Source organism: Labrus bergylta, chromosome 3 (genome assembly GCF_963930695.1).
Source record: "Labrus bergylta chromosome 3, fLabBer1.1, whole genome shotgun sequence".
NCBI lineage: Eukaryota > Metazoa > Chordata > Actinopteri > Labriformes > Labridae > Labrus > Labrus bergylta.
Window position 1 is genome coordinate 6,720,093 of NC_089197.1, and position 21,457 is coordinate 6,741,549.

Consider the following 21,457-nt stretch of genomic DNA (forward strand, 5'->3'; position numbering starts at 1 on the left):
AAAATACAGATGTGGCTGTACTTAAGCAGCTGGACATCCATGTCAGGTATACAAACATTTTAGCAGCATCTTGTTATAAATAATCAAACTGAATAATTTATGAATGCTTATGGATGTTAAATTTGATTTTGTAAGATACTTGGACCAAGAAGGCAAGCTCTACTGTCACTTCCTTGATTTGGTCCCTATTGCGGATGGCAGGTTGTGACCAAGAAGGAGATCCCTACTCACCGCATATTTGGTCTAGGAACTGATGGTGCAGCTGTAATGACAGGTAGCTAAGAAATGCTCATTGTTTTATTTCCTGAGTTAAATTTGATTCATTCCATCCCACATTTAATCTGTTCTAAATCATAAAATGCATTGTTTTTAATCGCCTCTTTAAAAAAAACTTTAAGGACGATTAAATGGAGTGGCAAGGCAGCTGACACACGTTTGGCCAATGCTGCTTTGTACGCATTGTGCTGCCCATTGGCTTTCACTGGCCTGTAAAGATGCAGCTGACAATGTGCCATACATGAGGACCTTCAAGGAGCACCTCCAGCAACTGCACTTGTATTTTAGAAACAGTGCAAACCACACTGCTGCCATGAAGTCAGCTGCAAATGCTCTGGGGATCACTGATCTGAAAGTCAAGGTGAGAAATGTTATGAATATTTCAGTAATGCAACTAGCATATTTCTCCCATCTAGTCTCATTTACGTATGTACTTAAATCAGTCATTTGCAAAATGTATCTGCTTTTCTCTATGTCATTGAGTAAAAAACACAATGTTAGCAATCTAAACACAATATAATATTAAATACAAAGTAAATAAGTACTAAAAAATATCAAAAATAAGAATATATACAACCAGGATTTAACTAAGCATTACTAGTCTTAAATAGGAAGATTAAATATGGAAGATTGAATGTAAATGTGCAAAAACAGAGTAGTAAATGGACAGTATTGACATAAGTTAAAGTGCATGAGTGTAGACATATTATAAGCAGAAACTATACAATATAACGACGAGTAGACAGCCAAATGAAGTGAACATGAGTGCAGGGATAATTTGTAAATTTAACAGGTGCAGAACAGATTACAGTATGGAGAGACAGATATTATCATGATGACTCGCATGAGGTGAGCTGTTGTACAGAGTTATGGCCTTCGGTAAGAAAGATTTCTTGTATCTGTCCTTGTGACAGCAGAGTTGTATCAGTCTGTTGGAGAAGCTGCTCCGCTGTAGGGTGTGCAGAGGGTGATCAGGATTATCCATAATGGATAACAGTTTGTTCAGAGTCCTCCTCTCTGTCACCACTACAAAAGAGTCCAGCTTGCAGCCTATCACAGAGCAGGCCTTCTTAATGAGTTTGTCCAGTCTCTTAGTGTCACCCGCTCCAATGCTGCTCCCCCAGCAGACCACAGCAGAGAACAGTGCACTGGCCACAACAGACTGATAGAAGATCTCCAACATCTTGCTGCACACGTTGAAGGATCTCAGCTTCCTCAGAAAGTAGAGTCGGCTCATCCCCTTCATGTACACAGCCGGAGTGTTGGCCTTCCAGTTCAGTTTGTTGTCTATGTTGACACCCAGGTACTTGTACTCCTCTACCACAGACACAGCCTCTCCCAGGATGCACAGCGGTGGTGGCTCTGTCCTCTTCCTTCTGAAGTCGATCACCATCTCCCTGGTCTTATCCACGTTCAGAATCAGGTGATTTCTTCCTGTCCACTCCACAAAGTTATCCACCAGCTCTCTGTACTCCCCCTCTTGCCCATCATTTATACACCCCACCACCGCAGAGTCATCAGAAAACTTCTGCAAGTGGCATGACCTGGACTTGTACTTAAAGTCAGAGGTGTACAAGGTGAAAAGGAAAGGAGACAGCACATTCCCCTGTGGAGCTCCTGTACTACTCTCCACCATTCCAGACTGAACACTTCCAAGTCGGACAAACTGTGGTCTGTCTGTCAGGTAGTCAGTAATCCAGGAGGTGATGGACGAGTCCACACCCATCAACTGCACCTTCTCTTCCAGCAGTTGTGGCTGGATGGTGTTGAATGCACTGGAGAAATCAAAAAAAGTGATTCTCACAGTGCAGCCGTTTCCCTCCAGATGTGAGTGAGCACGCTGCAGCAGGTAGATTATGGCATCGTCCACTCCCAGATGTGGCTGGTAGGCAAATTGTAGAGGGTCAAGGGATGGTTTCACCTGCGGCCTGAGGTGGGTCAAGACGAGCTTCTCCAGCACTTTCATCATGAGATGTGAGAGCCACTGGTCGATAGTCCTTCAGATCAGATGGTGTCGTCTTCTTTGGGACCGGGACCAAGCAGGACGTTTTCCACAGCACCGGTATCCTCTCCTGGCTCAGACTCAGGTTGAAGAGGTGAAGGACTGTACAGTACTGGCTGTACAGGCTGAGGAAGTGGAAGTCAGGAAATGCGCTGCTGCAAAAGGACTCTACTCCTTCCTTGCCACATTCCGCTTCATTGCTGCTCTTCACCTGCAGGCAGATGTACTTCCACACCTGGCACGCCTCCAAGATTTTTCAGAAGGAAGATGTAAATTTCCTGGCCATCAAGGAGCAGGTAAATTATACTGACCAAAACTACTGGTGCTACAATTTGAATTTTGAATGGTAATGATAACTCGCGTCTATTACCACGCTTTAATGAAGAAGACCCAGACACCTTTTTCTTGTTGTTTGAACGTGTGTCTGGAGCAAGATGTTGGCCCGATGCTGACTGCGCTCTGATGCTTCAGTCTGTTCTCACAGGGAAGGCGCAAGAGGCATATTCTGCTTTGAGTTTTGAAGACAGCTCCAGCTACGTTAAGATAAAGTCAGCTGTGCTTAAGGCATATGAACTTGTGCCTGAGGCATATTGGCAGCGTTTTAGAGACTGGGAGAAGAAAAACAGTTAGACATACGTGGAGTTTGCCAGGGATCTGTCACTCACTTTAAGCGGTGGTTAACTGCGCTTAATGTTACTTCGTTTGATGGGTTGTGTGAACTGATGATTTTGGAGCAGTTTAAAAGTTGTCTTCCGGATCGCATTGCAACTTACATTAACGAGCAGAAAGTGCCAACTGCTACTGAGGCCGCTGTTTGTTCGGAATGAATATTTGTTGCTGCATAAGAGCAGGTTTTGGTAGCATCCTGTTGCACAAGAGGCTTCTGGTTACCGTAGTAACGTCTCTGTGTTGCTGTCTGAGCCTTCATAAGAGATGGGTTGGTGTCGCTTGTGGGAACCAATGAACAAGTGCCCATAAAAATCCTGTGGGACACTGGGGCTTATGATTCCTTCATTGTTGGTTCTGTTTTGCCTCTTTCTGGAGAGACTGACACAGGAGATTGTGTTCTTAGTTGTGGAATGGGGTTGAACATCCTTCCTGTTCCTTTGCACAAGGTGCTTCTTGACTGTGAGCTAGTTAAGGGTGAAGTAGCTGTTGGTGTGCGTCCAGCGTTGCCCATTAAAGGTGTGCACTTTATTTTGGGAAATGGCCTGGCTGGAGCCAGAGTCTGGAGTGACATTGCACCAATACCTGAAGTCACTTCTTCCTCGGTTGATCCTGTGTCGGATGAAAGCTCTAAACCACTCCCAGTTCCCATGTTTATACCCATCGTTGGTTCTCCGTGTGAGGCTAAGTTCTCAGGTCCTTACACTGTTGTGAAGGACGGTTCTTGTTTGAATTGTGGTGTGGCCACATCGGGTCGGAAGAAAACCCAAAGTGTCTGCCATGTTAACCTTCTGAAGCCATACGACTCGCATGTCGCTGTGGTATTTACAGGAGAGGTTGTGTAGTGCTGCGCTCAGCTCTAGCTGTGTCTACGGAGACCGTTAATTTACTGTGGCTTGTAGGCTTAATATATTGTCCTTATGTTTTCCGATACCTGTTCTGTGCTGTCATGCCGTGTCTACCTCTTAATTTGCTCCTCAGGTACAGGGGGTTGCTGAGAATGGGTGGGGGAGGGGGGGGGGGGGGAGGTGCAGGCCGTGAATCCAGGAATAAGGTCATGTATTAATCTAATTATAAGTTTTTGGGGTTTTTTTGTGATTGAAAGTATTTTGAGTAGAGTCGTTTGTATTATTGGGTAGGTGTTTTGCACGGTGGTTGGTTATGGTGATGTTGTGCCGGTGGTCCCCTTGGGAGACCGACTTTAAGGGGGGGGTGTGACGGTCACTGCCTTAGTCAAGATCTTATTAATTGATTCTGTCCCCCCTAGTTCTGGTAGAGGAGTTGGATGGTCCAATCGAGGGCACCTGGGCCTGTGTCTGGCAGGGTATAAAAGCCCCACCCCAGGGTGGATTCTCTCTCTCTCTGGCCTAAACTTTGACTTGTTCGTTGTTCAGGAGGATCCTAATCAGATGCCTGAACCACCTCAACTGGCTCCTTTCAATGTGAAGGAGTAGCGGCTCTACTCTGAGCTCCCTCCGAATGTCTGAGCTCCTCACCCTATCTCTAAAACCCTTTTCACACATACGGAAATCTAATGAAAAACTCCGGAGATTTGGCTAGCCGGAGGTTCTTTAGGCTATGTGTGAACGCAAACAGCCGCATTTCTCGCGTAGACTTTACCCGGAGTTTATCCGGCCAGACCCCTAGTATTTTATCCGCAGAATATCCAAGTTATCTGATGTCTGAACGCGGCAGCATATAATCCAGGGATTTTCCGAGTGACATTTATATACAGTGACTGGCTAAAGTGTCTGCCTGGGACCACTACGATCTCTGTGCACGTAATTAAACGGCTGCATTATTTACGTCGGGAAATCCCCCCGAGCCCCCTCCCCTCTGACAGGGAAAGTCCCCCGCTGTGAGGAGCATATGTGAACGGCTAGTTCAGGAGAATCTCCAGAGAAGTCCTCCTGTAAATATCTAGATATTATCCGGAGTGCATATGTGAAAACGGCTTAAGGTTGAGCCCAGACACCCTGCAGAGGAGACTTCTGTCGGCTGCTAGTATCTGTGATTACATTCTTTCGGTCACTACCCGAAACTCATGACCCACAGGGGAGGGTTGGAACAAAGATCGACCGGTAAAAGAAAGCTTTGTCTTCCAGCTCTGCTCCCTCTTCAGCACAATGGTCTGACACATGGCGGATGTTGTACCAATCTGTCTGTCGATCTCTCAATCCATCCATAAACAAAATGTTATTTTTCTAAGTACACCTAAATGTGAATAGCAACGAAGCAGTCAACAAGGGCCAAAATGAAAAGGGAAATATGTTGCAAAAATAAATTTTAGGCCGTACCCATTATAATATATATATATATATATAATACACTCTGTATCATAAATATGAGCTGTGTGGCTTGATTCAACACAAGATGGCGCCACTGTTCCAAACTGTGCGGCCTTAATTGAACGCGTTGTCTTACCAGATATTCAGTTTGTTACGGCTGACTCAGGGAAATGTTAAAGCTTTTTAAACTCAATTTATGATCATATCACAACTCAGGGTCCAGATAAGACAAAACGGAAGACATTAAATACAAAGCACAGTATAAAATCACATCATCATAAATGCAATGCACGGTATAAAACCTCAAAAATAAATATAAACAACACCCTGAGAAGATACAGCTGCACCAGTGTGTCCATATCTTTGATTGATAGCGTGCAGGGATGCACCTGATACTCTTCAAGGTCAGGATGATTTCATTTTGTGAGACAGTGAGCTGACAAATAAATGTAAAAATAAGGTTTCTTAAACTATTAAAAGAGTTTTGACCCTCTTTAAGGGAGCAACCAGTATCGGGAATCGTGCATCAAACAGATTAATAGATAACACATTATTTCTATAGCGCCAATTCATAACAAATGTTATCTCAAGACGCTTTACAAAAGAGCAGGTTAAAGACTTTACTCATTGTAGAGGAAAACGGGATATGGGGAGATGGGATAATATGCAGGAAGGATTTCTCCTTTGTATTCCTCCCATTCCTGTTGTCCACACTTATTGGCGCTGAGGTGGAGGTCGGAGAAGGCCGTGCATGAATGAGGACGCCGTTGGTTGTCCAAGTTTTTTTTCTGTTCATAACTTAAAAAGCGAAGGATCAGAGAAATGTATATATTACACCTCTATCCTGGCTGCATGGTGCTGCAGAGGTCAGCACTGTCTCCTCACAGCGAGGAGGTTCCTGGTTTGAATCCCCGTCTGACAGGAGCCTCTCTGTGTGGAGTCTACATGTTCTCCTCGTGCATGTGTGGGTTCTCTCCGGGTACTCCGGCTTCCTCCCACAGTCCAAAGACGTGAGGTTACCTGCTGACTCTAAATTACCCATAGGTGTGAGTGTGGCTGGTGGTCTGTCTCTATACGTCAGCCCTGTGATTGACTGGCGACCAGTCCAATGACAGCTGGGACCAGCTACGTCCCCCTGCCACCCAAAAATGGGAAAAGCGGTGTAGACATCTCACCATTAATTCATGTCCACAGGTCCTGTTTGTGCATGTGTGTGTATTTCTGGCATGTCTCTCAACCGAGTGTAATCCAGAATTTCCCTCAGCAATCAATAAAGTATATAAAATTCAATAAAAAGTAAAAATACATCTCTCTATGAGTATTTCTTTCAAAAGTCACTACCAGTGAGCAGGAAGGGATGTTGATTTTTCAAATGTTTTTTTTTCAGACCTTACTGTAGTTTAATTTAAGTTGACTGGAGATTTTGTTTCCTTGTTTTTATTTTTTATTTCTTATGGCAGATATCATGTTTTGTATTTGGACTGCAGTACCAATTCTAAACGCTAGGTGTCAGGGTTACATATTGCTCCTATAAAACTGGGCTGAGCTCTGTTGTAGGAGCTAATCTCTGGAATGGCTTACCTACTGAACTGAAAATGCAACACAGTTTTAATGTTTTAACAAAGGTATTAAATGTTCGCTGAAGGAGAAACAACATTGTTCCCATACCTAAATTTAAAAACTTCACCACACTTCATCACAGTTCACTGTACTCATGAATGTAAATGTTATTAACTGTAGTTACCTGCTTACTGCTTATTCTTATGGTCTTATAATCTATGTATTTTGTCTTTGTTGTTTTTTGTCTCTTATTCGTTTTAATTGTACTCTCGACGTCATTGTAAATGAGGGCTTGCCCTCAATGATTTCTCGAAAATAAATAAAGGTAAAATGAAATGAAAATGTACATGAGATCACAAATGTCTGGTGTATATTTTTGCTGCATTCCCTTTGTAAATGTATTTTATTCCTGTTGCATTCATAACTGCACTGTATTTATAACTGAACTGTTTTCATTTTCCTCTTCTTTTTATTTGTCTTTATTTCTATCTGTCATTTCTAAAAGCCTGTTGCAAAAGAGCAGTGCATCTGGGACTTGTGCATGGTTGAAGGTCCCATATTATGCTTTTTCTGGTTTTATATGCCCTTTAGTGTGTTTTCCAAGTGTCCTGTGCATGTTTAGGCACATCTGTGTGCAAAAATTCAAAGTCTGTGGAAACGCGGCTTCTCCTACGTCCTCCTGTTAGCTGTAGCATTAGTTGCATGTAATGCTCGGTTCTAGCCCCCCTTGATAAAAATGTGTCAGTCCGACGTCAGTGTCAGTGTGAGATCACTGATCTAAGCCCATTGGCTCGTTGTGGCAAGCCCAGCAGCTCATGTTGAAATTTCCGAGATGCGTTCTGAGCAACTGACCAATAACGACAGAGCGGATCGGCCGACCAATCAGAGCAGACTTGGCCCACGTGGGGTCTAACAGTGTGGGCTCAAGAGAGTGTAGCTGACGGACTTAGATCGGAGAGGGAGCAAGGAGGAGCAGTTCATGAAAACAGACACTTTTTTGGATTTTATCTATTATGAACGTACAAAAGTAGGAACATAGATTAAATATACAAACAACAAAATAATAACATAATATGGGCTCTTTAAATGTTACAGTGCCAATGTTACTGTATGTCCATCACCACGTCAAGTAAATAAATAAATATGTTCCAGGGGTGCAAACTCATCAGGGATGAAAAAGGTGACATGGATCCAAACCCCCTAGGGGGGGTCCAGGGGCATGCTCCCCCGGGAAGATCATTATTATTATTTTTTTTAAATATCAGCTTTAAAAATGAATTGAAGAGTGAATTTACAAACTATTTTAGCATTCAGACCGACTAAAGAAGCGGTGCAAAACAATAAGAAAAACACAATTGCTTGTTGATATCTATGTTCTGTTTTAACTTAAATAAATGACCCCCCTCCAAATATTTTTATTGCAGATCTAAATGAATCACACAAATGACCTATTTCGGATCCAAAACGGTGAATTTGGCCGAAAGGTGACAAGTTTGCAACCCTCATGCACTACATCACTTTTCTACAGTTCTGGTTAATTTATTCCTGTTGATCTTATCCATCATTGCACTAGGGTCACTTAATTTATCTCATTCTTACCTTTACAGCTACGATCACTTTATTTATTTGCCTACTTGCACATAGCTCTGTATATATATATTTATTTCTCGTTTACTGCACATAGTTCTGTTCACATCTGGTCACTACTGCACATAGTTATGGTCACATCTGTTTACATCTGTTAGTCCGATCACTGTCCACTCATATCTACTCTTTTATATTTTGTATTTTTAAGTTAAGTTTAAGCTTTAAGTTGTATTTAAATTGACACTTTATATTTAGGTTAAAATGTTTCGTTAACTTGCACTGTTGTTAATTTACTGCTCTGTGTGCCTTTGAATTGCCCCCCCGGGGACAAATAAAGTTTTTTGAATTGAATTGAACTGAAGTTCTGAATCTGGACTGCAGTACCCGTTTTAAACGCTAGGTGTCAGGGTTACATATTGCTCCTTTAAAAAAAAAAAAACTGGGCTGAGCTAAAAGATCCGATCCCCCGAATCGAGTCAGACTCCCCCTCCTCTCCCTCCTGTCGCCAGCCTGAGCAGCTCTCCTCCTGAGCATTCAGCAGAGAAGGCTAATGAGAAGTGCTAACGACAGAGAGCCCACCATTGGCTGTCCCGACTGCCGAGGCTGGCAGGCAGTGGCGACAGGGCAGGACCGGACTGACGGTGGAAACACCGGGACAACTCCACGAACACGGACGGAAAACGAAGGGAATACAAGTTTTTTTGTTTTTTTACAGTTTGGATTACCCAAACGGGACCTGAAACGTCGCTAACGCTCAATGTTAGCTGGAACTTTTTTTTTTTTTTTTTCTCCCTGAGCCGTGATGTGGTGACGCGACGGGGAAGCTAACGTTAGCCGCTTGCTGCTAACCACACAGATAAATCATTTTCATAATATGTTTGAATCAAGGATGTTTTTAAAAACTTGTTGTAACACTCTCAGCGATGTTTGATACACATTTATACTAATCCATATCAGGTGGTCAACTTTTATACGGGATTAGAGCATTATCTTTATCATCTGAAACTAGCAAAGGCGTTAGCTACCTAGCCGGCTAGTAGCTAACCACCGTCTGTTTAAACGGACTGCAAGCCAAAGAACTCCGCTTCAAGTTAGCTCAAGCTAGCGATGCTACAGCTGTTTCCACGTCAGCTAACTGTGTCATAACATATCGACCTGTTGTGAGATGTAGATTTTTTTTTTTAGAGTATTTGACTCTATCTCTTGGTTTTTCTTAGCAGAGATAGACTCTGGACTTCTTTAATCCACGTATGCAGTCATCGAGTCGCCAGCTAACGATGTCAGCGTGCTAAAGGTTGGTTAGCCGGCCAAAGTTGGATTACTGCCCCCCTCTGCTCACTTTCTGAGGGTTTCTCTTCGAGGCCTTTAGGATCCAATCTTTTCCTCTTGTCGCAGCCTTAATGCATCCACAGCCTTTGAATGGAATCTACATGTTCTGATGTGAATTGACTCGGGATATTTCTTGGTGCTGGGGACTTTATTTGGAGCACCTGGACTTTGTTTACTTGACTCCATAAAATAACGTGGATTTCAGAGGCATCCGGAATAACTCCATTTAGCCAAGGTGAGAGATCTAACACACTTGTTGTTAAAGTTGTAGTTTTTACTTACTAGTGACTAACATAATAACGTTTTATCCACATTTTATGGTCACCCACTGAGTCCTGTAAACACTGTTACCTCTCCTTCATCAGTCTGAACTAAGAGGAGGATTAGGGCCAGTTATGAGAAATCTATAACGAGAGGAGGAAGAGTTGTTTACATTATGCACTATGAGGAAGTACGTAGCAATATCAAGAATAAAAGTGAAATAAGATTATGAGAATAAACTCGACATTCTTCGAAATTGTATTAAAACTTTATTCCTGAATTTTTAACTTTTTTCCCCTCACAAAATTTGAACTCAAAATGTTGTTTTTACTTCTACATATTTGTATTTTAACTTTATTCTAAACATTTCAATTTCATTCTCTACATCTTAAATTAAGTCTCTTAATTTAATGTTTAACTTCATATCTCTATATATTGATTCAGTTCTAGAAATTATATTTTAAATTTATTCTTATTTGGCCTTTTCCCAAAATGTAGTTTTTATTCAAAAACCTTTTTTTTTTTTTTCCACATTATTCTCGACTTTTTTTCCGGACATTTCAAATTAATCTTATTTCAACTATATTCCTGAGTTTTCTGAAAATTTTTCTTAATATTTTGTTTTTATTCTCAAAATAGTTTTCAAGTTTATTCTGCACATTTCAGCAGTATTCCTGACTTTTTTCCACAACATTTTGTGTTTATTCTCGATATTTCTACTTCATTTTTGACATTTTGACTTTTTTCTTGAAAAGTTAAATTTGGACTAAATTCCTGAAATTTAGGCTTTTTTCCCCAACAACATTTAGGCTTTATCCTTAACATTTTGATTTATTCTCAAAATTGTATCTCTACTTCATTCTCGAAATTTCATTTTTTTTCCTCCACTTTTAGACTCCATTCTCTAAAATTGTGTTTTAGCTCTATTCCTGACATTTAAACCTTTTTATAAGTAAGGTCGTTTATAATTGAGTTCTGTCGATGTCTTGCACCGCTCCTTTAAGTCTTCCTTCATGCCTGATTAGCTTTTCTGTTCCTCCTGTATCATCTATGCCCCGTGTTAACAAATCCTCCTAAAGTTGAAGTCGTTATACGTGTCCTGCTGTCAGGCTGTGGTTTGTCAATCTTTACTTTTTGACATTTGGGATTTCTGTGCTTACACTAGACCCACCATCTGTCACTCCCTCTCATGGATGCTGAGTGACCCTCCCCCTCATAAACATTGTTGAGCCTGAGTGGCTTGACCTCGATATAGAGCGTTGGTTTTGTGTTTTGCTTTAAATAAATTAGGTTAAGTTTTGTTCCTTCCATCAGAAATTTTAGTCGTCATCTAAAACATGAAATTTGAGTTTGTGAATGGTTGCAGGTTGTTTTTCTTTCTTTTTAGTTTGCATGTAAGAACAGGTAACGACGTCCAGTTTTATGATGTCCAGTTTTATAACGCCGTTAGTGGAAGATACAGTCGAGCGTTGGTGCACTGAAGCGCACACAGAGCTTTTGGCATCTCGGGGGATGCAAAGACTGCGAGATGAAGGAGTAGCCTCGAACTCGGCCCCCGCTGAGTTCCTCCTCCACTTGTAAACTGTTGTCCCTTGTGGGTATGTGAAATCCAGCTCACATGATTCTTGGCTTTTTGTCGAACAGTCTGTCTACAGCACCTAAGCTCCTTGGTGTGGAGGGCGGTTCTAATTCCCCAGACCTCCTGCCCAGCTGTTCCTTGATCTGATGTCACATACAGAGCTTCAGACTCGGTTAGTTTAGCTGCCTGTGATTGATTAAAGGCTCTTTGGACTTTTAGAAATGGAAACAATGTGGGAGAACTTTAGCTAACTCTGGGGAAGTCTATAACAGCAGTACTTCACCATTAGTAACAATAGGCAAACAGGTTCAGCTAATCAGCCTCTGTAATAAGCTGTTCAGGGCCCTATCAGTTTTATTTTATTCCCCAAATTCCATTTTTATTCCATTTAAATTTTCCTTACTTCTGATTTTATGATGTAATCACATTTTGTCACCTGAACGAAGGCCACACTCGTGTCCTGGCAAAGCTCCTCCTTGTTTACAAAGCTTTACCAGAAACGGACGTAGTTTCCAGCTTGCTGGGGAATTCCTGATTCTGCACATCCAGAGATAGATTCAGCCTTTAAGGTGTGCTCATTAGCCCACCTGCTCTCACCTGTTTGATCTCAACTCATTTTGGGTACCAGAATTTGACTGCTGTGTGTCTTAAGCCGTTTTCACATCTGCACTCCTCAAAATATCTAGAATATATCAGGAGGGCTGCTCCTGAAATCCCTCTGACCTGGATGTTCACATATGCTCCTCACAGCAGGAGACTGTCCCTGTCAGATGGGAGGGGGGGGGGCGGGGGGGGTCTCCTGAGGTAAGATGTGACCAACACTGAAGTAGCGGGCGATGCAGCGGAGTCCCAGTAAACTCCTTTTTCCTCATATGAGCTTTGACAAGGTTGAACAGGTAACACACACACACTGTTCATGTAGCGGGTGTGTGTGTGTTGTTTTCACAGGCTGATGCTGCAGCGCGTGCAGTGCCAGTCAGACAAAACACACTGGCGCAGTGTGCGTTTAGGATGTAAATCTTCAGGTTTTGGAACGAACACTGCGCTTCTGTCTGTTATATAACTATCGTTGCGTTTGTGATTGTTGTTACCTGTAACCACCAGCTGATACCTGCACGATAAACTGACACACTGACATGGAAGAGAGAAAGCTGAAGTAGCGTCTGATACAAAGTTATCATAAACAATGAAATATCAATGCTCTCCTACGACCCATTTCTGTGTGAAAGTCCACAAAAAAATACATTTTAAAAGACTGAACTTTCTTTCTGCTTGTAAAGTGGATCTCCATGGCAACTACATGACAACTTTAATGCTGTATTCTTTTCACTGAGACTCTGCACAGTGATTTAGCGGTTGTACATTTATTTCATTTTGCTACTCAGATCCTGGGGAACGATCTGAGCAGATAACGGATAAACTGTGATCCATTTCACCTCCAGACAGAAGTTTTTTGTTTTTTTAGTATCATAGAAAACTGTTCTCTGGTTTTTAAAAGTTGATCCAGCTGCAGTGGATGTTTAAATTTGGTAGCAAACTACAACAAGTTCAAAGTTTGTTTACATCTCTGAAAATTATATGTGGAGAATGTTACGGCAAAAGAATAAAGAAGTTTGTTGGATGATTCTCTGACCTCACTGTGAAGAGTTTACATTTTCTTATGTTTGTTTGTTTATATTAGAGTGAGGGAGTTACTGGCTAAACTGTCTTTTAGAGGGTTTTGTGTAAGTTTTGTGGTCCTCTGCAGAAGAAGTTTTTCACAGCATGTCACAGCAGAAAAAAATGACAGAAATGTTTTTGAATAATAACCTAAACTCTTTCTTCTCCTGCTCTGTCCTTGGACCCCGCTCTGCTCCGTCCAAACCCGGGCTATAGATGATGTGCGAGGTGATGCCCACCATCAGCGAGGCTGAAGGGGGAGGTGGCGGTGGACGTCGGGGCTCAGGCTCTCCCCTGCAGTCGGACTCAGAGGGTCACTTTGAGTCGCTGATGGTGTCCATGCTGGAGGAGAGGGATCGTCTTCTAGACACTCTGAGGGAGACTCAGGAGAACCTGGGCCTGACTCAGGGCAAACTGCACGAAGTCAGCCATGAAAGGGACTCGCTGCAGAGACAACTGAACACCGCTTTGCCCCAGGTGAGTGTGAGGGCCACAGTCACAGAGTTCAATTTTATGATATATTATTCCAAGAGATTTGTCCCCTGAAGCTGCTTCCTCCACGTAACCTTCCTACAAAACTAAAACCACTGTTCCTTCTCCCTTCTTCAAGTGGAGAGTCATTTTTTAGCGTCTTTACTTTTGTTTTATGTCATGAACGTAGAGTTTTACTCTGTCAGTAAATTAGTTACTCTTTTCAGTAGTAAAGCTTGTCAATACAAAGCACCAAACTTCAGTTTGTCCACCTTCAAAATAAACTGTTCGCATGGGGAAACCGATTGTGACTGTAGTCCACGACCTTCTCTCACAGTAGAGAGAAGTGACACTAGAGTCCGTTCTTGTTCGGCTGACTGACTGCACGGTGCTGTGACGTGTGCACAAAGGTAAACCAGGCACATGTGGTTTGATCTCAGCCATTTCTTCACGAGTCGTCCTGTGCATGTGGATTGTTTAGTTTCTTTGTTTACAGGTTTCTTTGTTGTGTAGTGTAGAGTGTTTCTGTAAGGTTAGACGTTATTGCAGTGCGTCTTAGAGAACACAAAAGCTTTGCAGCGTTTCTTTTTTCAAACATGGTGCTTTAATTACTGCACAATCCTTTCCTTACTCTTATAGTGCTGACCAAGTTGTGGCTTTATTTGTGATATTTGCATTACTGAACACGGAGGGACTCGTGATCCAGACTCTGTCCATCTGCTGCAGCTCTCCGTTATATTACCGACTCATATTTCTGCCCGCTGGGGTCTTACATTGAAACCAAAGGGATCAGGTTTCCAGGTTTAATGATGCATCAGAGAGTGGTAATAATTTAAACCCTGCTGTTGTTGTTGGTGGTTTGGGTTGAATTTATGAATTTGATCAAATGTGAAACAAGCCCTAAACGAGTGAGGGAACAGACGGCGTGCAGGCGGTGAGCGATCACAGCTCAGAAGATAACAGATGAAAACAAGAGATGTCTGTAGATTGTGAGGGATCATTGCATACAGAAAACAAAATAAAGATAGCACGGTGCTCTCCTGATAGGATAACAAGCTTCCTGGAACGTCGGATAGTAGGAAGTGATGTTGAACACGCTTGTAGGACGGCGTTCATTGCTGCAGTGTTGAACAGACAGAAAAATCTCAAACTAAATTGTAAATGCTCCGACTGTGTTTCTAAACGCTTATCACATCCAACCTTATAAAGTTCTTTGCTGAACATAACAACCCCAACAGTACAATACACAGCAATAAAACCATAAAATTGTAACGACGAAAACAATGATTGACTTGAAGAGACAGTTATTAAATAAAACGGATAAAACATAAAGATTACAAGAAGGCCTTTTGATAACAAATAAAGCCTTTTTCATATCTGCACTCCTGGAAATATCGAGATAACTTCAGGAGGACTGCTCCGAATATTCTCCTGATCTGGTTGTTCACACATGCACCTCACAGCTGGAGACTTTCCCTGTGAGACAGGAGGGGCGGGGGGTCTCCTGAGGTAAAAAAAAAAAAATAATAAATGACACAGATGAAGAAACAGAGTCCTATATTTGAAGGAAATGCACAAACAAGTTATACAACGCAAATGTTGTCAGAGAGCCCTCTCAAAAAACAACATCCTCCTTTAAGTTTTTGTCATTGATTGCTTTAAGCTTCAGGTTAATGTGTGTATGTGTTGCAAAAACAAGAATTAGAGATAAGATTAAGATGCGTTTTGTTATTCCTTTTCTATATTACACTGCATCAAAAGTCATCATCTCAGTTTCATTCTCTGATATGTCACTTAGACCAAAGTATAAGTGTGTGTATACGTTTGAGTGTTTTTGTGTTCTTGCACGCTGCTGCTCTTGATGCTGTGATTGTCAGCTGATCATCTGGCTTCCTGCCAACTCTCCAAGGATTTGTAGCCAGAGGCAAAAAAAGAATACAGCTGATAATAAAGTGGAGGCACTTCTAGTGTTAATGCACTTTGTGACTTGTCTTGGTTTTCAGTGCAGGGTGCTTCCACATCTCAGATACAGAACTTCTTTTTGAGGGGTTTCTCTTCTCACATTTGAATAAGATTCGAGGACTACACTAAGTCAAGTGTGGCCCTTTCAGAGCAACCATAAAAGCTGAAGTCCATTTAACATTTATCAGAATAGTGAAGAAGATCTGATTGGACAGAAAACATAATGCGGCAGTTTCATTATGTGCACGTAGGTTAATGTAGAAGTTTTCAGGACATTTGTAAAGTTTGAAAGCTCTAATTGATCAGTCAATTTAAAAACCTCAGGAGGAGGCTTCAACATATCAGATAGTATAAGATTGCCGCAAAAACAAATGTTGCGACTTTACTGCTGCCTGAGAACCTCTCGCTTGAGTTCCAGCTGTCTGTCAACTTGCCTTCTTGTTGTCTTTGCTCTTGAATGAAACAGTAAAAGCGTCAGATTTCAAACCAGTTTTGTTCTTACTGAGGGACTCTTAATCATAGTATTTTCCATAAATCAGGTTCTTCAGGCTGGAGTGGGCAGGTAGAGGGGAGGTGCATTTTTCTTTTTTTGTCTCCTCCCTCCTGGTGAGCGTACCCTTCATCTGGAATGCACAAACATTCCTGTGTAGCTTGCTCACACGTCAGCGGCTCTTTCAAACACCAGCGTTCCCAGTGGGATGGTTCTTATCTGTTCTTTAGTTTTCCTTTTTTGTGCATTGTGCCGGCAACATCGGTCTGACCCACATCCAAATGTAGTCTTCTGGATATCTCTTCTATTTCCAGTCCATTGGATTGTATTTCTATACATATGGTGCTCACATGTTGCAGAAAAGTCCATTCCTGTGTTCCTGAGTCACTCAGGGTTTGCACTACTTCAGCTCGAGCCTCACCTGCTGAGCTTTGTGTCAGGTGTAGGTGAAATTCAAGCTGTTTTCTACAACTGTGAAAGCAATTAAAGAGACAGAAGTGGAAGTAGGTTTTACATTCTTTGTTCTGCTTTCTGCACACATTTTCTTCACACATTGTTTCCCAGCAAAAATTGCTTTGGTAGTATTCAGGTCCCAGTGGCCTAATGGATGAGGCATCAGCCTCTGGAGCTGGGGATTGTGGGTCATCTGACTTAAATCTTCCATACAGGCCAGAAGGTTTCAAATAACACTAATAAAACATAATTGGCCAATGGAAAAAGTGGACGGCTGTGGCTCAGTTGGTAGAGTCAGTCGACTCTCAACAGGAAGGTTGGGGGTTCGATCCTCAACTCCTGCAGCCACATGTCCGATGTGTCCTTGGGCAAGACACTGAACCCCAAGTTGCTCCTCGTTGACGGCATTTGATTTTATATGAATGGATTACCGTAATTACTTCTGATGGTCACTTTACACAGCAGCCTCTGCCATCAGTGTGTGAATGTGTAGGTGTGACCTGCAGTGTAAAAGAGCTTTGAGTAGTCAGAAGACTAGAAAAGAACGACATAAGCTCATTCACCATTTATCTCTGTACCATCTTTGGGGGTAGTAATAAAGGAGCGAGACGGGTTTCTAGTATCATAACAAGGTTTAAAGTTCTGGTATGATGATCCTGAAAACCAGCTTCTTGTGCATCAGTTTCTGTTCCTGTTCCCTGTTTCCTGTTTTTAGTGTAATCCTTTGGTGGTGAACCTGTGAGAAAGACCTCCTATGACCTCTGGATAAACCAGCGTCGGCTCACCTCCGATAGATGAACTTCATCTCTCTCTATCTGTGTTTGGGCAGCGTTCTAAACAGCTCTGAATAGCAGCCATTGTGTTGTCTAATTAGTTTTTGACGGTGAGTCCTCCTCCTCCAGGAGAACAGATGCCCTCTGCACAGTGTCAGATTTCAGCACACGCTGTAAGCTTTTAAGAACAGCTAAAGTCATTATGCAGGAGGAAGGCCTATTGGTTCTGATCTCACTTCCAAATCCAGAACAGTCTGACCATCATATGGCGTAGCAAAGAAAGAGAGCTTATTCTCAAACCAATTAATCGGTTGCACTGCTCTGATATGCTGCCAGATTTTGAGAATCCAAAAAAGATAACCAGTATTTCCAACAAAACTGTGTTGTAAAGAGTGTTTTTTTTAAAACATCTGCAATGCTGACTTATCCAACAGCATCCTTCAGGGAAAGTCGACATGACATGAAACTAAATGATATTCTGAGGCCATGTTAAAGTTCATTAAATCCACTGTCACTTGGAGTCTGTTTAGCATTTTTGAGCTTTCTGTTGACTCAACAGAGAAAAGCGTCATCGTGTTCTGTTTCCCTTCCCTTTAGCAGCATCAGAGCAGTGAAGTCGGTTCCTCCCTTGTAGCGTTGAAACAATCGGCCTTTAAGATTAAGGGAAGTGTCACATTTTTTAGACAATGTGACCTTCTGCCCATATTGCTTTCTTCTTACACATCATTATACAAGAGTGCAACCACTACATACGGTCGTCTAGTAAGGATGTTTATTGTGCCAGAAGAAGTCTGGTCGTGGTTAATTCATGGCTTCATTCAAAGGCAACTAGACTTGGTTGAAGATCCTGAAGGCTTTTCAGAGGGAGGATGTTCGTCTTCAAGATCTTCGACCAAGTCCAGTTGCCTTTGGATGAAGCTTCAAATGTGCCAGAAGAAGAATAAAGTCTGAGTGAGCCGATGTGTAATCAAAACAGGGAAAAATTCAGGAAGATTCCCTGAGAGCGAGCAGTGGTGATGACGTTCGTATCACACAACCAGCGCAATCTCTGTGCATGGGCTGAAACTTCTTTCTTATTTTTTCTGCTTGCCAGTTTGTTCTTCTCTGCTCTTTAGTGGATACTGTCAACATGACAAGCTAACCATCGCACTGATATAAAGGCATAACTTTATCTTTATCTGGGTCGTCTTTTTTATGTTGTGTCCTGCCTCCCGAGATCCCGCCCTCCTTCCCAACTTTAAAAATATACGGCTTTCAGATGCAGTTTCTGCAAAAGCGCCAAACCTAAGCTCAGCCGTCATCACGTCTTTGTACATTCATATTGATTCTGCGTTGGTGAAATAATCTTTTAAAGTCAAATTGCGCTTCGTCGTACACGGCATATCAGGAGCTCAACTTACACACTGACACAGCCAGACAGGCACAAACACACAGCGATCAGCTCCCCCGCTGGCTCAGCTGAACTGGTCTCACCTTTGAATACGGTACAGTAGGGGGATCACTTAGTTCACCATTTCGCCTCTGCAACATTCAGGTTGAAGGCCAAACGTCACAAGAGCGTAAATGTCACGGCTTGAAAACGCAGTCTGAACAGGGCTGATGTAGATGGGGCCCAGACGTGTGTGTGTGTTAGCATCAGCTCAGCTCAGAGCCCCCCTGATGTCCTGTGGCTCAGCGGGAGCTCCAAATACACACACAGCCAGACATGCACGCACATGCGACAGCGCTGCACTCCCTTGTTGGCACGGCTGATCCCCTCTCACCTCTGTTACGATCCCCAAGGACGGTACAAAGGTGGGATCACTTTGTTCCCCCATTAAACCTCTACGACATTCAGATTGAAGGCGGAATTTCCAGGGGTGTAAATGTAGTGAATTATACTTTGTGTTCGCATCAGCTCAGGCACCTGGGAGCCCCCCTGACGTCCGATGCATCTGAGAGAAACACATTTTTATCATGAACTGCTTTAATCTGTGAATTTAGTGTTTGTTTTAAGATCTCATATTTGTTGCCATACCAACCAGCCCTGACAAAAAAAAACACTGGGACACTGAGAGCCTTAAAGGATTTTAAAGAGATGTTATGTACACAGTTTGTGATGTTTTACCCTGCGTTACGCCAAGGTTATTTCGATTGTCGGGTTTGGTAGGAGCATTGTTTTGGTATCTTTGATTGAATGAAGTACATGAGCATCATATTCTTCTCCATGAATGAGTGGTTGTCCAGTTATCCCTGAAAAGCTTTGTGTGTTCTCCGTGTTTTCATACGCGGTTCCTTTAATAGGTTGGCACACATCTTTTTTATGTCCCCCCCCTCCCCCTTAATCCCCTCCCCTGTTCGAAGGCTTAAAGAGCAGCTCAGTCCACTTCTAACCAGCATGTCGCTCATCCAAACTGGCTGAGCCACACACCAGTTTACACTGCTGCAGGGAGCGATGGGATCACGCCTGAGTACACATGGCTGCACTTGTACATGTACAGTACGAGCGTCTGATTCTACTGCGTTCAATCTGCATGTTTGACTTGAATTCATATATTTGGGGATGCATTAATCATTGCACCTTTTGAATTCCAATCCCTCCATGTCTACGCCCTCCTTACCTATGTGAAATGTTGGCAACATGAATGAGGACCTACAGAAAATATAAGCTGACCTAGGGCTCTGGAGTAATCCTCTGACATGTTTGAATATAACATTTTAGCCGCCTGCCGGCATCTCATCAGCTCTCCAGCTCTCCGACCCATGCCTGGTGCTCCGTCTGTATTGTCACAGTCAGTGAACAAAAGGATTAAGCGTTTGCAACTCTACACAACATGTACACAACAGGTTTTATCCTGCACTACTCACTCGGACAGTTCATGGTGATGTATATGGAATTGTTTTAATCCCTGACATCAATTTGTCCGTCAGGAGGGATGATGCAGAATCTATAGTTTGCCTATAGTGTCAGGATACCCAAACTGTAAACTTACATATGATTCTTTTATATAGGGCTGCGTTCTAAATACCGGTGCGACAAATACAATATACCAGTATAAACACACAGTATATGACACACATGCTGTCATGACCACGAGAGCAAGTGCCGCCATTACACATTTCCACGTGACCAGATGTGTTTGAAAATCCCATTCATTAGCCCTTTTCGCTCTGCTCATCCGTCATCACGTCTTCGGCGTAATTTTGGTGTGCCAGTCTGTGAATGTATATTGCGTTCCGGCGTTGTGGAAGCACGGCACAGCAGAAGCTCCACACACACACACACACACACACACACACACACACACACTGCTGCGCTCCCTCGCTGGCTCAGCTGATCCCGTCTCGCCTCTGTAACGTAGTTAACGGTGTTTTACCTTCCAGTAAATGAAGCTTGTGGAGTGCTCGACTGCATTGTTGTTTTAGCATGCTAATGTTAGCGCTCTTTAGTTATAAACTGACACCGAATGAGCGTAATCTAAAAACTCTTACTAACATCCAAATAATCAGTGAGTATGTTCTTCTTCTTCTCTCTAGTTCTTGACTAAAACAGCTTTTAAACACAAGGGGAGGAGCCGGTTGTCCTGTCCATGTAAACACGGCTCTGACAACAACACAGCCAGCGGGACTCGAGCTTCTCTCTCATTGTAGACAGTCATGACTCAGAGACACATTTAGGTATCTAAAGTATTAAAGGACCAAACATTTTGACAATCTTAGTTGAAGACTTGTGTCCCCAAACTGAGCATGTGCACCAAGTTTCAAGCTTTGGTGAGAAATAGATCCTTGTTTTCACATCCTAAGTATATCTCAAAAACTATTATAAATGAAGTGTTAATTTACAGGATATTACTTTGAAATCCTCTTTACTTCTTACATATTATTAAGTCCCCCCCCCCCCCTGTACATAATGTGCATGTTTTGTCCCGTATAAAAAGGATCAGCTTCATTTTCAGTCTCCCCGTAAAGAGGACCGTGTGTCTCATTATGTGGTCTTTGTCGGGGATGTGACCAGTTTGTAAAGTGGGTGGGAGTATCTGTGGGCCGGTTTTGATGCCTCAATCTGGGTTTTATTTCAAGACTTTGCTTTGACCCAACGACTGAACGGAGAAAGATCCAAGT

General features: G+C 42.5%; 1 protein-coding gene across 13 annotated transcripts in view; it reads left to right on the top strand.

Annotated features, from left to right (window-relative positions):
- The first annotated feature begins 8,860 nt into the window (after positions 1–8,860).
- The window catches only part of ppfia1 (PTPRF interacting protein alpha 1), a 47,114-nt gene continuing 34,517 nt past the window's right edge, over positions 8,861–21,457 (top strand). For 7 of the 13 annotated variants that reach the window (XM_029279808.2, XM_029279814.2, XM_020646413.3 and 4 more), the window contains exons 1-2: positions 8,863–9,943; positions 13,424–13,684. In XM_029279808.2, coding sequence (XP_029135641.1) covers positions 13,424–13,684 — 261 coding nt within the window. In that variant the 5' untranslated portion in view covers positions 8,863–9,943. Of the gene's footprint in view, positions 9,944–13,423; positions 13,685–21,457 lie in introns of all 13 variants that reach the window. The other 6 variants (XM_029279809.2, XM_020646406.3, XM_029279813.2 and 3 more) reach the window with 4 other exon arrangements.